We start from the raw sequence: 16,845 nt of genomic DNA, 5'->3' as shown, positions 1-16,845 counted from the left end.
CATTACCTAACTGAACAAGTAAGATTTGATCACCTGAGCTTCCGCTGGCAGAACGTTACAGTTGCTCTGAATGAATCGGTCTTAAAAATAGCCACATCAAGACCATTTTTCCTGTTCTGTCGAAAAATGGCTTCATAGATTGCAGGGCACGTGAGGGTAATTTGAACACAATTTACAAATACAGTTGTAACGGATATCAGTGATGTCAGCATCTCAGTTAGTGGGAAGTTGAAGGATAAAGAGTTAAATCATTCATCCATCCATTTTCTTTATTAAAGTAACAGCTGTGCTGGAGTCTCTCCCAGCTGACTTTGGACAAGAAGTGGGGTCAACCCTGAATGGTCTCCATTAAATGGGCTATCACTTATATAGTACAGTATAGCGCTTTTCTACCTCGGGTACTCCTTGCACTCCTTGCTATGACCTCATTCACCTACTGATGACTCGGCATCAGGAGCAACTGAGGGTGCAGTATGTTGCTCAAGGACACTTTGACATGGTCACAATGGTCAGGGATCAAACCACCAACCTCTGGGTTGGGAAATGACCACCCTACCGCTGAGCCATGCCACCTTTAGATCTCAGGCATGCAGTGACAATTTAGAGTACTGCTGTCAGAGTCAAACCCAGCCTGCCACATTTTCTGTGGCCCACTAACGCTGTGCGCCCACTTGATGTTTCCCGCTCAGGGGATTTGTGCTTTTCATTTTGGGAGAAAAGCTGCACTCAAAGTGAGAATTCCTCCTCAGCAGAACTTGGACAATAAATAGAAGGCTTCCAAAATATTCATCTGTCACTATTTTCCCAAATCCAATTTGTTATTAGTCCTACAGTATATAATAATTCTGGTCAACAGCAAATTGTAATCAGCAATGGCTTTATTATGTCACTAAATGTATTTTTGATGCTTATTTTAAAAATGTCTTTAGTTTTTTTTTTATGTAGCGCATCAGGTTTTTAGATATTTTCATTTTTAAGTTTGACGCCTAAAAGCTTGCGCAAGGTGGATTTTACCATGCGTTGTACTTTACAGCTATTAAAAAAAGTGCTGAACCTAACCCTTAATTCATAAATATGTTACGATATCACATATTCTATTATTGAACGGTAAATGGACTTTCATTTGTACAGCGCATTTCAAATTACAAGGCACTTTACTGACTCCTCATCCACCTTCTGATGATGCAACTGGTGATTCCGCATCTTGTCCAACGACGCTTCAACATGGTCACGAGGGCCGGGGATCAATCCCACAACCTTTGGGATTGGGAGACGGCCACTCATCCACTGAGCCATTGTTATTTTGTTATTATACAATTATACAATGAAAACCTGATGTGTTGCAGAAAAAAATTAAATGAGGGCAGATTCAGAATCAACGCAAAAAACCCCGAACATCTTGGAATATTTACTCGCATCTGATGTAAAAAAAAAAAAACTAAAAAAAAGTAAAAATTAGTTGAACATTGTAACAATGAAATACAGGGTCAATTGTGAGTATGCAACAATATCATAAAGGGATCCTAATACCAAGGCCCTCTGACGGAAACCATAAATGTGGTGTGGTCAGCACGGAAAATGAATTTGACACCCTTGATGTAACAAACACATTAAAACCCCGAAAAGAAAACGCACGTAGCGCATTTACAAACTCCACAAAGGAAGGCAAAGATTCAAACTTTGTAGCTGTGAACCAGACGTGCTGACCACCATCATGTTGCCTGAACGATACTGTGAATATGTCGTTCAAGTGTAAACAAATCACAAGTGTGCCGGTGCTGCTTTTTTTTTTGTAAACCCCAATAAATTTCACATAAATGTTTTTAACGCAGCCACGGACGTGGCCTGAGGACCGGACGCATGCTCAGGCCAACCCAGCACACCAATCATTATGTATGTTATTATGTAGCTCTGCAAACAATTACATAAAGCCCATACACTGCTGAATGCAAGCAGTCAGCAGCTTACGGTGGGGGATTTGGTTAAATGGATTAAGGGTAGATTTAAATTCTGTATTTAGGTTCAAGACATGAAAATAAACTGAGAGTCAGGTGTGCTTCAGGTATAAAAACTGCAATGCCGACTTGTCGCTCACAACTCTGAATTGGACCTTCCCGCTTCATCTTGCCGCTACCCCTACAAGGTAAGGTGATGCGGCTCTGTTGGGACGGACGGGCCAGACCCGCAGAGAAAAGGCGCAGCTCCAGAATCTTCATTTGAAACATGAAGCAAACGCATGTTGCTTACTTGTCTTTGCCCAGAATGGACTTCCAAATGTTTGCCGTGGTCATGCTGCTTCTGGCCAGTGTGGAGCACAGCCTGGCCAGCTGCGTGGTGGACAGCTTCACCGTCAAACAGGACTTTGACCCCAAAAGAGTAAGTCCGCATTGTTTCATGAAGGAAAAAAAATCAGAAGAGAGTGCGTCAACTGTGTACTATATTACTTTGTAATTTAGTCAGAGGCAGCAGAGGCTCTCACACTTTGTACTGAAGTAGAAGCACAGGTACTGAACCGGAAAAAATAGAAGCACTGATTCCACTCCTGTAGATCATTAAAAAAAGTACAGACTGAAAAATATTTTTATCTTAAGCACAAAAGTAAGAGGTACAAATATTTTCTACACTGTCAATGGCATCAGTTTCTCTTTTAAGAAGAGAGAGAATTTTTGAACACTAGAAACTGATCAGAAACAGAATAGCTTGATTGTCATTCTACCAAAGGGTCCAAAAAAATGAAATAGACACAACCTATCAGAGAAACATCGAAAACCAATGACCAACAAGGGTATACAGAGCAGGAATCCGCCGGATCGCCTTTTAAAGCCCCATTTTCGCAGATGAAACATATGGCATAGTTGACAATAAAGTTGTACTTGATACTTGAAATGAATGCATAAAGAAGGGTCGGAGGGGGGCAAAAAAAAAACAACAACCCCAGACTGAGCTCCAGTGTGGTGAGCACAGTATGGATGTGGGGGAAAAAAACCCTCAGCAAACAGTCATACTGTACTTAACTCATTCACTCCCAAAGACGTTTTTAAACGTCTTTTCAGACTTGGTCCAGAATTGGCTGGTACTGAATGAGTTTAAATGGGTGGGGAGCGTTTGGGTCACAGCCCTCCTGCTGGTGGCAGGATTCAGAGCCATGAGGGCGCCACCACATTTCGTCTGCAGGTGTGCCATAACAAAAAGGCAGAGGGGTTGTCGGAGAAGCCAACTATTGTTGTGTGTTGCATTTGTGAGATCATAAGTGTGTGCACGCATGAGTGTTTTTAACCCAGCAGCACGCCAAGACATCATCTTGTTGCCATGGTGATGATGAGATTGATGATAGTAGTGTTCAGGCTGGCACAAGGCAAAACACATTCACCATAAATCATTCGTGGAGCCCACCAAAAAATGTTCTCAAATAAGTCGATGGGCGGGGAAAATTTTGCTTCAGTGAATCTGTTGATTTGACGTCATTAACGCTCCTCAGTTCACATTCCTGCATGTTGCAGCTCCGCCTATTTCTTCCACCATATGTCTCAGATAGCTTAATAATCAGGCAGTTAAAATTCTTTTCACGTCGTGCCATCATTTGCGGAGGATGAAAATAGTAATTAGCCTATTTTGACAGTTGAAAAAGTACAGATATTGTCATATTTTTTATCATGTACAGAAGAGAAGTATTTTATGTTTTGAATGGTTCTAAAAGGTTCTTTATTTTTGCCATCAGTATGCAGGCAAGTGGTATGCCTTGCAGAAGAAGGATCCTGAGGGTTTGTTCCTTCAGGACAACATCTCTGCTGAGTACACTGTTGGAGATGATGGCGCTATGGTGGCCTCCTCCAGGGGAAGAGTCACTCTGTTTGGGTGAGCAGCGCATATTGCCCGTGCATCTATTTGTTCAAGCACTGAAACTCTCGCTTGCTGATTTCTAACTCCTTGTACGACGTTCAGGTTCTGGGTGGTGTGCGCTGACATGGCCGCTCAGTATTCTGTGCCAGACCCTGAAAGCCCAGGCAAGATGTTCATGAACTACCAGGGATTGGCCAGCTATCTGTCCAGTGGAGGTAGGGGCAATAAATCTTGCACACGTGCACACATATACTCACACAATCTGGAATAGCTGAATCATTACTTTATGTGGACAATGCACACTTGCACAAAAAGATCACCGTGACCGCTATTGTGCTAGTTGCACATAATTTTCAGCATATATTTTTCCACATGCATAAATGACGATGATTAATACTGTCTTTTAAAAATAAAATGCTTCTCAATGAAACACGTGTTTCCTTATTCCGATACACAGTAATAATTAGGCTATACAAGACTAGAATTTTGGAACAGATCATCGATCACTGAGTTGAAAAAAAAACAATCACTGATCTGATCAGAAACTAGACCAATCTGTCCAATCGATTTAACCAACTTGTTTATTTAATTTAAACTAATAATAAACTATTTAATTTGTGTGTGTGTGTGTGTTATTTCAATTGGCACTTGGAAAAAAATTGAATTGAACAGCATACCGGGAAAGTGCTCATGTCAGTCTCACAGTTGAGAGAGGTTCTGGCTTAGGTTAACTGAAAATGCTAAATTGTCCAGGTGGACATCAGCATAAATGGTTGTTTGACCGTAAAGTGCAATTGACTGGTAGCCAGTCAAGGCTGTACCCGGCCGGCTTCTTGCTCAAAACGAGCTGGGATAGACCTCAGCTTACCAGCGACCCTCTTGAGGACTAGCGGTTACACTAAATGGATGGATGCAAGTCTTGCGTGGATTCTAGCTATATCCTATGCTGTTCAGTATTAGAACTGAAATACTGGAATAAACAGTTGCATTAAATTGAAGAGAATTGAACCCTTTCATGCACCCTGTAACCTGATAAAGCTGTCCACTGTAGTCACCGCTGTCCCTGAAAGGGTAAATTGTGCAGGATCAATGTGCATGCATGCACGCACGCACACACGCACGCACACACACACACACACACACACACACAGACCTCAGCATGTGCTCTGTGCTCCTCCAGGTGACAACTACTGGATCATTGACACCGACTACGATAACTACGCCATCACCTACGCCTGCCGCAGCCTGAAGGAGGACGGAAGTTGCGAGGACGGCTACGCCTTGGTCTTCTCCCGCAACCCCCGCGGCCTCCCACCTCCTATCCAGAGAGCCGTGCGCCAAAAACAGGAGGAAATCTGCATGGCGGGTCAGTTCCAGCCCGTGCTGCAGTCTGGTACGTGTTCACTCCTGCACTAGGCACAATTATGGATTTATTTTAGATGTCATAACCAAGGTGGACGTTTGAACTATAATCCATTGATTGTTGTCCTTCTCATCAGGAGCTTGCTAAACATGTCGCAACTAGCAGCTGGAGAGAAGGAACTTCATGAGTCATCGTGGTGGGCATGAAATCAGTACACCATTAAAGCTAATCCAAGAGACAAGAAGAATCCTGTCTTGTGTAAAATTGTCATCATTGTTCCCGTTGTCATGGCAGAACGCCTCAGTGTAACATAATGCAGTTCCCAAGATAAAGAGGAAAAAAAAAACGTCCTTTGTGTTTGCCTGAACAAGATGACCCCCCCCCCCCATCTTAACAGTCTTGTCGTTATTACGCAGATGGATGAAATCTGTACTGTTCCATCATTCTGGAGTACATTTTATTTAAAAAAAAAAAACAACAACAACTGTAAGGTTCATTGTGTTTTGAAAATGATTTTATCCAAAAAAATTAAATATATGACAATGACAGCAAACCACAAAAGACTACCCATTAATATTTCAAACAAGGTCTGTAAATTACTGCACGGATGGGCTAAAGTAAACAGATGAAATGAATGTCTTCTACGTGTGTGCGTGTGTGTGCATTGAGAGAGAGAGAGAGAGCCACATCTAAAGCTCCTCTGAATACTCCTCAGGCAGTGAGTACATCCCAGGCCTGCCCCAGTAGTCCACCGCTCGCACTCTGTACCAGCCGCTCACCTGCTGGTCCGCTGAGCAACACAACATGCAAGTCAGCATCAGAATTCAGAATTCCAGAAGTTTCATTTTAGCCTGCTTTTTCCAATCCAAACCATTTTGGATTTTGGTTGGTTACAATTATTTCAGAATCTTGATCACTAAAAAAAGTGTTTCACTGAAGTTAAAATGTGCTGTATGGTAACCCAGAAATATAAGGAATCGTTCAGCATCTACACTACTCATAACTCACAAGAAGTTAGGGATTTAGCAGCACCATTCAGCGGCTGAGAGAAAAAGTCAAATTAAGCACAAAGTAGGTTATTTCTAAAATTTCACCCATAAGCAGACCATCCTAAACTTTTTGTTAGCCGGGTACCTCTGACAATAACTCGTCATAACATATTGGTATGTTAAACAATGACCAAAACACAAAAACATCTTACCAGGTGAGTAAACGAATGATGTAAAAATGGTGTTGTGGCTATTAATCCTGCTGAAGTCCTTCTGATTTACAGAGAGCTCAACTTCAAAGGTGTGAATGCATCTGCAAAGAATAAATGAATGCTTTTTGGAGTGCACACACACACACTAAACATCTCATTGAGTTCATGCACCCACTTGGAACTAACACAGCCATCAGACCAGATAACGAGGACTTGGCCTTTGGTGATCCTGATAAAACGCAAACCATTGACCTTGAAGGGCAAATAAAACACACGTCAATCCCAAAAATGACATGTTACCTCTGGAACTCAGGACTTAAATGAAGACAGCTACGTATTTATTTCTCATCCTTGATATCCACCTTCAGCTCATCTTGATCAACCTGTGCTTGACATTGAGCATGTGCTGAACTTTGACAAAAAACGCTTTATAAGTCCACCGCAACACTCAGAAAAACTACTGACCTGGTTTGGAGCAGTTTTGGGTCGGGCACATACATGTATCAGCAGCACAGAGGGAATATGCAGGCTTGCTTTCAAAGTCAGAGTGTCACCTGCAGGCACCGGTTGCGGTCCATCAACAAGAGGGTCCTGACAAAGTAGCATATGAATACAACTCCAGACAAGAATAAAACTACAGTGGGTGCAACTACAAATCTCAATGTATGACATCCTACATATGGAGGAGGTACAGTATCTGAGGTAGCCCAAGGCACACCTGTGCAATAAAACCGGTGCACTGCGTGAGGAAAAAGGTGGTCACACCAGATACTGACTCCTTTTCTGCCACCCCAAAACCAAATGATTTATTTTTTGTGGTCCTGTCTAGATGGATGGCATCCATTATAATAGTATAGACGTTTTAGATTACAATTCTTGATGTATAATTTATCTAAGGGGAGGATTTAAATACGTTTTATCTTCTTCCTCCTCCTTTTTTGACCGATGGCATAGGGAGTTGCAGTTTAAAATATATGACACCCGCTTTAAATAGATATGCTGTTTGATGAGTTTGAACAGTTGCGCCCATTATGACGTCTTTTCTTCAATTGCATAGATAGTGTGATATTGATTGTGACTTTGGCATCATTACAAAAACCCATCCATCCATTTTCCGATCCGCTTTTCCTCACAAGGGTCGCGGGGGGTGCTGGAGTCAGCTGTCTTCGGGCAGTAGGCAGGGGACACCCTGAACCTGAACCGGTTGTCAGCCAATCGCAGGGCACACAGAGACGAACAACCGTCCATGCTCACACTCACACCTAGGGGAACTTTAGAGTGTTCGTGTGCATGTTTTTGGAATGTGGGAGGAAACCGGAGTACCCGGAGAAAACCCACACAGGCCCGGAGAGAACATGCAAACTCCACACAGGGAGACCGCAGCTGGAATTGAACCCTGTACCTCTGCACTGTGAGGTTGACACGCTAACCACTGGGCCGCCCATTGCAAAAATATCATCATATTTCTATCGCTAGTTCCTCATTTGGCTCATATTGAGATGGCAGGTACTGGTACAAACACACACAATCAAGATATGATCTTAATAAAATATAGCCGTGAACAAACCTGGACGTTCCTGAGCTTTGCGAACTGGTCTGTCGTGGGGTAGACGGGGCTTCCCATGTTCTGCCATTCTTGATAGGGGTTACTCACGTTATTGTCCATCAGATACGTGACATAGACAAGACCTGAGTACCAAATAAAGAGGACTTGGGCATTTTAAACAACCGCTTACTTGCACATATAAAAATCTGAGAGCAATTCTTATAGTAATCTTATCGAACAGAATAACCATATGCATGCGATCCACCTGCGTGCGGCTCCAGTCCTTTCAGGGACACGGTGACAACATTCGTGCTGGTGGACGTGCGGTTGTCGTCACTGCTGTAGACCAGCAAGGCGGCCTGCCAGCTGTCTGGCCCTCTGGGGATTTCGGGCTGGTGGCTACTTGCGAGAACTCCCACGCGTCCATTGTGAGCATCGTCGGCTCCAGAGGAGTTCAAAACTTGTGCCAGGACCTGCGTCTCACCTGGATGAGTGATGCAAACAGACCCAGGAAGGAAGAAGGAAGATTTCAGCCACTGCATCGCGTTCATGTTCCATGCACATGCGATGTGTTGGCAATTTTGACCTAACCGAGAATATCTTAATATTTGTTTATCTCGTATCAAATTTTGAACTGCAGACCTTTTGAAACGTGTTTGGGAGAGCACAGACAGTTCTCTGGACTGAAAAGATTTATGGAATGTACACTTTAAGATTCCACCATTCTCTTTGATTGATTGATTTAACACACGCTGGTAGGGCTGCAACTACCGATTATTTGAATAATCAATTAATATTTTGTTTAATCAGTTCAAAAAAAGAAGTTGTAATTTCCATCATGGTATTCAAAAGTGGGACGTTATTTCCAATCGAGAGTGCAGAAAATGCACAAAAATTCATTATAATTCAGTTACCGGTTTGATCTGTGGCAAATAGAACAAATGGGTTTTTTTGTTTTGTTTTTTTAGTTCAACAAAAAAGATAATTAGCCTGCTTTTATGGAGGACGACAGAAATCTGAGAATGTTTCCTGTTGAGAGGCTGAAATCCAGAGGATTTGGGCAATTTCAAATTCAACAGGCTCTCCAAAGATGAAACGATTACCGGTATCCTAATTATTATCAGTTAATTTGATAACCAATTACTTGTTAGTTAGTCGATTCATCGCTGCATCGCTACACAGAGGTGAATCTAGAACCCATTTTAGGGGATGCGGGTCAAATCTGAAACAGTTTAACATTTTCATTTTTGTGTGCATCAAATTCCAGGTTTAAAGAATGACTTTTTTTTTTTTTAAATTGCTGTCAAATTTGAGCGCAGCAATTCAGGGTTAAAGAACCAGACTGACGCAATATATGAATCAACGTAAGTCCAGCAGGTCCACAGTACCGAGCAGAGCCAGAAGGCCCATGACAGTGAGGATGGGTTTCCTGATGAGCTGCACGTGAGGAGGCTGCGTGTTGTTGACCTGGAAGCGAGCGGTCAGAGTGCGCTGAGTGAAGGGGTGAGGATGGTAGCTGAGGAAGGCGTTATCGTTGCTCAGCAGGGTGTAGTTGATGCTTGTGTTTGCAGACAGCACATCCTGATGCTGGCTGATCACCTGTTCACGGACACAATTGGAATGCGCTTACATTTTCTTATACAACATTGGGGGCCCTCGGTTTACGACATCAAGGCGCTGAATGTAAAAATACGTGGTCCAGCGGCACTATTTTCCATGCAGGAATGTTTCACTTTGGTTCATCGCAAGCCATTTGACCACATGACCATCAGGTCTCATGTTCGTTCATACCGATCTCCTTGAAAATTCTGTGGCGATGCTTGGTCGTTGCTCGTTACCTTGACGGCCATGGCAGCATAGGTGACATCCGCTCTCCACTCTTGAGGCCGGGACCAGCCCACCAGCGGATCGGCCTCATCATTGTACACGGGCCGACTGCGGAACCGAGGGAAACGCTCCTGGATCTCTCCCATGGTCTGCATCTCCTGCTGGAGGATAGGCAAAGACGAGCCTCCTCCCTGGAAGAAAATGAATGCAAAAATGGAGACGTAATGGAGATGGGTGAAGTCAACCATGGGTGAGATCTTTGCGTCTTTTACGCCGGACAATTTAGGGACAGCGGCAGCAGTGGGAAATGTGCACCAGGGAGCATGAATCACGAGAATGACAGATTTGATCGAGCGAAATATTCCCTATTCATCGTTGTCTTCGTGAGAATTATTTGATGATGTGGACTCTAAGAATGATTTGTGGTGAACGTACTTCTAAATTTACAGGTCTTTTTTAATTAATACAATTTTTTTTTTGTTTTACACAAATATCTGTATTTCTACTTGCGCACAGATGTCGAGTACTCCAGCAACTCTACTCAAATAAGACTGAATAGCCTATGCGTCATGCCTTGCTAAAAATGATAACGTCCATTCATGTTAACTCGCAGACACCTTCTTGTGCAGGGCGATGTAGTCCAGCCGGATGCCCGTCTCTCCAGTGAAGTAGTTGGTGCCATTGTAGCAGTGTTGAAGCATGGCCCAGCAGTAAGGCGAGTGTGGCGGCGAGTGACACGAATCTCCCGGTCCCCCAAACCTAAGTAAGTCGCTGGCGGCCCGCAGACCCTCCGAACAGGCATCGTAATAATTTAGAAACCCTGAGGAGAGATAACATCACACATTGCACAGTAGATTCTATAGGGATGCCCACGGTAGCATTTCCATCAATATATCATTGTAGTTCGACTTTTGTACAATCCATGCATTCATCCATTTTCTAAATCGCTTATCCTCAAGAGGGCCGCAGTCGTGCTGGAGCCCGCCCCAGCTGTCCTTGGGCAGTAGAAGGGTTACACCCTGAACTGGTTGCCAGCCAATCGCAGGGCACACATTGACGAACAACCATCTGCACTCACACCCACACCGAGGGACAACTTAGAGATCACCTGCCATGCATGCTTTGGGAATGTGGGAGGAAACCGGAGTACTCGGAGAAAATCCACACAGGCACGGGGGAGAACATGCAAACTCCACACGTGAAGGCCAGAGCCGGAACCCTGCACCTCTGCATTGTGAGTAACCAGTCGACCACCGTGCCACTCTTTGTACAACACATCATGAAAATTATTTATTATATTTTGGTTACCGCACTATCATTGAAAGACAGTTTCACAGTACACAAACAGCTGCAGGGGGGTATTTCAAACTACAGTGGAAATGAACAAGGCAGGCTGTGTGGACATTGACGGCACTGTACCTTGAATTGACATGCTGACATTATCAAAGTCATGGTTGTTGGGCTCGTTCCATGTTTCAAAGTTCCACTGAGAAACACTTCCAAGACCATATTTTTCTGTAAGTGGACATTTTAATAAAGTGAGTGACGCCTTGCATTTGCTCGGAGCTGTGTCATTCGCTGTTTAAGGGGGAAGTCAACCCCAACATTTTCTGATTCAAATTGCATTTGTGGAATATGAATTGAGTATCAAAATCCACCCAATTTTAACCATCTCAGGGTGCCGCCACCCTGTAATAGACAAAAACGGGTGGATTTTACTGCTTAACTCAGATTCCATACATGCAATATTAATCAGAATGCAGTGTTTATACTAGTGAGGCTGCATACAACATATTTTGGGAAAGGATTTTTTGGGGTTGACTTTCCCTTTTAAAGAGAGGGCAGCTGACGCTCACTCACCAATGTACCTCTTGGCTGTGAAATAAACAAGATTCCTCCACTTGAACACTTGAGATTTGTTTTCAAAGTCCGTGAAGTAGTTTGAGACGCTCCCCATCAGTTCAAAACCTGAAAAGTAGCAAAAGTGCAAGGAAAAAAAAGAACTTTATAGTGCATTCAAGTTGATCAATTTTTATGAACGTTTGGTGTTTTTAATTTTTAGACTCATATCTGATGTTGGTCTTGCACTGTATTCGGCTTTATTTTAAATGACAACTGATACAATGCTAATGTGCTACCAACTGGTTATGTTAACATGCAGTATCGGAGGAGAGCAACCTCGGTACAGAAAAAGCCATGACTAATTGATAAGGGTAAAACATCTCGCCCTGTGTTTTAGGAATAGTTCTAATTAGAACTGCTAAAACACTAACGTTAAGCAAGATGGAATAGTATGACCTAAACCAACAATTATACAATCATAACCAGAGAAAAGGGTTGACAAGGATTTTGCATTGTGTCATCGTTCATTACAAATTCTAATCAGTATTGATGGAATGCAAACATTCTTGCAGAATTTGTTAATATTCTCCATTAATTTGGGAATATTGTCATGGAAAATTTGGAATTCTACAAACAAACAAAAAAAAATGTAGTTTTGGATGTAATTGCCTGAATGTGCTGAAGATTTTGACTTGGGAATGTTTGAATTGGTTGAGAAACTTGGGAAGATAAGATATATTTGTAAGACAAAATTCTATTTTGTTTCTTTTGGAATTCTGCACACACACACACACACACACACACAAATGTCAAAATGGTTGAGGACTGTCGAAGAAAAGATTAAAGGTGCATCACAGCTGCGTACCTGGCCGGAGTCCATTAATCCATAAGAGATTCAGTAGCTGGTCCAACTTTGTAAAATTGTACTGGGGTTGTCCTCCAAAATCTCTGAAACAACAAAAGCAGATGACGGCTAAAAATAGTGACACTAATACAGACTAACTATAAGCTTGTCCGAGCTGCTGCCGTTTCACGTACTGGGCAGTGACCAGCTCCATCATCCAGTGTGTTCGGATCTGCTGGATCCCTCCATGTGGGACCGAGCCCACGTAGGCAAGGTTCTGTTGCTGATCAATGCTCAGGTCAAAATGGTGCGCCTGCGTGTGAGGGAGAGGAGGACTGCACACAACACAAAGTGCTTAACAAATGTTTGACACACCTTTCATATAAAGGAGATGAGACCACACAGCATCATGAAGTGCTTTAATGAGGACTCTTTCAATTTAGGTGCACTCTTGATGTTTTACCGTCATGAACAGGGAGGCGAAATTTAAAACTGAATTCATCTTTTGACAACCAAATTTGCATCGGCTCGTTGGTTTTCTCAGAAATAAATTATGCAAGATGTTCTCACATCAAGTTATCGTTCATGTTCAGAAATGCAATTACATCATTATAATTTGCCATCTAAATCATCTAAATAAATAATCTAAGGAGTAGAATCAAAGTCTTTCAGTACATGAAGTGGAAGGCTAACATGAACTCCATTCTGACAAAAGCCCAGCAGAGGATGTTCTTCCTGAGGCTGCTAAGGAAGCACGGCCTGCCACAGGAGCTGCCGAGACAGTTCTACACAGGAGTCATCAAATAAGTCCTGTATTCCTCTAGCACAGTCTGCTTTGGGCCCGACACATAAAAGGACAAAATCTGACGACAACGGACAGTTAGGACTGCGAAAGAAAAAAAACACCTACCCACTCTCGAGGAATTGCACACCCCTAGAACCCAGACATGAGCATGGAAAATCCTACTGGACCCCCAAACCCTGCCCACCACCTTTCCGGCTACTCCATCGACTCATTATCTGAACCACTTATTCAACTAAAACATAAAATATCTGTGAAAAAGATTTTACATACTTGTGTATTAGCATAAACATAAATTGGAATTTGGTATTGCTGTTTATCTAGTGGTGGTCTTATAAATTTATTAAGCACTATAAATCCAATTAAAATCCCACAACACACAAACATACATTAAACTGTCACTTTCTTGACGACTCCTGCACATTAGTAAATTCAGGAGCCCCGAGTTATGCCTTTGCAATGACAAGGACAGTTTAGGTTGCATTTTTTATTAGCCCCCTCCAGACCCTAACGTGGAGCAGAGTAGTTCTGTACCACTGCAAACTATCAAACTTCTAAACATTAATTTCCGGTAAATAGTTACCGACATTCACATTATTCATATTCACATGAACGTGCATTAGTCATATTCCAATAAATGGTCCAGGTCTACCAAATGTAGCGGATATATTATTAAAAGTAGTTTGCTACCTGCGCACTACAGTTCTGTATACAAATTTATCACCCAGGGATTACTGCCGACCGATTGTTGTTTTTCTGGCGTGATTGTTTACCTACCAGAAACCGGTGCTTCTCCAGAAGTGTTTCAAAGGTCCTACCGGTTTATCAAGGTCAACACTGATGACAAAAGAATCGCAAAAAACGTCTTTGAAAAAAACAATGAACGCAAAGGCAAGCAATGCTTTCGTCAACATTTCTGCAAAGGAGCTTGGCAACTTAATGAATTTGCGCTAGAAACCCCCGATTAAAAATGACGGAAATCAGCATTTCAAAAGTTCAGTTGTCCAAGGCAAACTTTCGACTAAGTCTGTGAAAAAAGACAAAGAAAAAACAAACAAAAAACCCCAACTATTTTGGAACATGTTAAGTATCGCATAAAAAGTGTTTGCAGAGAAAAGTGGTTGTTGAAGTCAGCTGACCATAATGACGTCATTTTCCTACGACGCTCTTGTAGTTTTTCTACTGTCCTGTGATTACAGTGAGCGAACAAACTGTGATTGAACACCTCAGTGAAGGATGTATCGACACAAAGGCTGACTTAGTGGCGTATAGAAACACACTATTAAGACCAATCGTACTGTATATTTGAAATATTAGCAGTCAGACGTCAAGAACCGCATCATTTCTAGCAGTGCAGTGATTGTTGGGCGTTGGCCACCTTCAAAATAAAAGCAATTCAAATAATGCATCGCGTCATTGGTTTAGATTTAAAAAATGCTATTAAATAATTTCTAGGGTGTCGGGCAACAATCAGTTCACCCAGGGAGAATAAAAACTCTGTCCGAATAGCGCCAAGAGGCGTTCTGACGTTGAGATAGAAAATAAATCAATGGTAACTCTCCATCAATGACAAAAAATGTCACCTGATATTTAAAAAAAATAATTAAACAATGAATCGTAGTTATTCCACAACCACACCAGGTTTTTGACAAATGAGAGCACCCCAAGTATCCAACCAGACTACTGCCATTCAGAGCTCATGTCCCATTTCAAAATAAAACGCCTGTGAACTATGACATGTGACCGTTTTGTCCAATTTTTAAAAAATCTTTAAAAAAAACACGAGTTATGCCTAAAACAGACCATCTCCAGTGGACACTAGGGCACCCTGTGTATCCAACCAGACTATTCCCATTCAGATCCGATGTCCCATTTCAAAATGAAATGCCTCTGAAATATGACATGTTGACCTTTTTCGCCCAATTTTGCAAGTGGAGGCTGGCCTGAGCGCAGTCCCACCGTCTCCTGGCCACCATTATCATCCCCTTGCCCATAGATGCACTGTTCTCAGTTTGGTCATAGATTTCTGTCTACATTTAATATTGTCAAATAATTAAAATGTATTTTGGAAATATACATAAAGTTGACATCTGTTATACAAGTAGAGAATGTGGCACATCAACTCGATTTAAGACGATTAAAGTTTACATTATGTATTTGGACATACACTGGACTGAAGACAAGGGAGCATTAGTACAAGGGAGCATTGATTCACACCACTTCACAGTTGAGAGGTTTTGGCCTTGAATATCGGGGCCCTTGTGTGGAGAGTCTACATGTACTGTCAGTGGGTTGTTTGTCCATACAGTATGTGATTCATTGGCGACCAATCCACTTTGTGCCCTAACACTGCCTTTTGCCCAAATTGCGATGGGATAGGCAGCAAGACTAATAGCGACAAGAACGCAATGGATGCATGGATGGGCTACAATAGAAGTACAAATGCCAGACACACACACACACACACACACACACACACAAGCACCGCCCCCCCTGCCCCCTCACACACATGAACACACTTCCACACACAATTTTCAATTCTTAGTCTTTAGGAATCCATTGTTTCGCAACAATTCCCTACTACTCATAATTCTCGATAATGGGAATATTAATTACTAAAAATATGCCACTACTACATCATTTTATGATCCTATGAATTGTAGGAGCCTCAGCTTTTTTTCAAATGCCAAATTAAAAGCATGTCCCCACATGAGCAGCTCATAAAGGGACGCCTGTGTGCGTGTGTGTTGAAGGGATTACGCCACTGGATGTCATGAGTCCCTCAAGGGCCAGCATGCTTGAGGTCTGCGACGCAGGAGGCCTGACGCTCTTCTTTGGTAAATCCTGCCAGTTGCAATCAAACCATGCTACAAATGCTTCGTAGTATTCTATTTTTTTTTTGTTCGAAGAGGAACTTAATGAGAATGCCCTCCTCCCCGCCAGGCATTCATCCATGTCATCTGTTGTCTCGTGTATCATCTGTCCTTACTTAGATTGTCTCTGCCATTTCCCAAATGTTGCGCAACTTCCACCCCATCTCCCCGACATTATCTCAGCTCCCGGCCCCAGTCAGAGTTCCACCTCTTCTACTCGACGTGCTCCACATTCTCAACACCGCACCTGGAATCAAGTCCAGATGTGGAACTGGGAAAGAGAAAGCTTGCTTGCTTGGCCCAGAAAAAAAAAAAAAGCGGGGGAGGGGGGTGGGGGTGGCTGTCTATGGGGTGCATATGCATAGAGAACATGTTGGAACAGCATTAAAGTTTGCCTGGATGCCATTAAGTACAATTTGATGTAATGTGTAGTTGGGATCGTGACATTTTCAGTGGAAACTGCCTTCTCTCAGATGAGAGAGATTTGGGCCTTGTGTACTGGTGGAGGTGGCGTGTTGTGCTCGAAGCCTTTTTTTAACAGCTCGGATAAAAAGTCCTCTGTTTCATTAGCGATTATGTGCCCACGCCCGCCTCGCCGTACAGTGTTGCATACAGAAATAACAAACCTGTGCGGGTCAGAACACAGTCTTCCTTTATACCGCCAGGCTGGAGCTTGCATGACTGTGGTGCCTTTCCTTTCAACATGG

The 16,845-nt window shown here is 42.7% G+C and overlaps 2 protein-coding genes across 6 annotated transcripts; one reads left to right on the top strand and one right to left on the bottom strand.

Annotated features, from left to right (window-relative positions):
* Positions 1-1,976: 1,976 nt before the first annotated feature.
* On the top strand, positions 1,977-5,450 carry LOC147204887 (purpurin-like). The gene is made up of 6 exons (XM_086111570.1): positions 1,977-2,143; positions 2,262-2,376; positions 3,719-3,855; positions 3,943-4,055; positions 5,021-5,233; positions 5,340-5,450. The coding sequence occupies exons 2-6, from the start codon at positions 2,263-2,265 to the stop codon at positions 5,348-5,350; spliced, it is 588 nt and encodes a 195-aa protein (XP_085967696.1). The 5' UTR covers positions 1,977-2,143; position 2,262; the 3' UTR covers positions 5,351-5,450.
* A 245-nt stretch (positions 5,451-5,695) lies between these two features.
* Positions 5,696-14,389, bottom strand: idua (alpha-L-iduronidase). 5 transcript variants are annotated; one of them, XM_086111566.1, is made up of 14 exons: positions 14,043-14,389; positions 12,658-12,798; positions 12,485-12,567; positions 11,638-11,745; positions 11,197-11,292; positions 10,395-10,597; positions 9,789-9,968; positions 9,339-9,549; positions 8,216-8,434; positions 7,972-8,093; positions 6,870-6,995; positions 6,580-6,656; positions 6,405-6,505; positions 5,696-5,993 (listed from the first exon to the last, which is right to left on the bottom strand). In XM_086111566.1, the coding sequence occupies exons 1-14, from the start codon at positions 14,177-14,179 to the stop codon at positions 5,893-5,895; spliced, it is 1,905 nt and encodes a 634-aa protein (XP_085967692.1). In that variant the 5' UTR covers positions 14,180-14,389; the 3' UTR covers positions 5,696-5,892. The 5 variants fall into 5 exon arrangements, with proteins under 5 accessions (XP_085967692.1, XP_085967694.1, XP_085967693.1 ...); XM_086111568.1 differs by lacking the exon at positions 14,043-14,389 and adding an exon at positions 13,956-14,004; XM_086111567.1 differs by lacking the exon at positions 14,043-14,389 and adding an exon at positions 13,374-13,930.
* Positions 14,390-16,845: the final 2,456 nt, after the last annotated feature.

Source organism: Hippocampus guttulatus, chromosome 5, assembly GCF_054856545.1.
Source record: "Hippocampus guttulatus isolate MCC_2025c chromosome 5, RoL_Hgut_1.0, whole genome shotgun sequence".
NCBI lineage: Eukaryota > Metazoa > Chordata > Actinopteri > Syngnathiformes > Syngnathidae > Hippocampus > Hippocampus guttulatus.
Note: the sequence above shows the minus strand (reverse complement) of the source record. Positions and strands in the feature narration are given on the sequence as shown.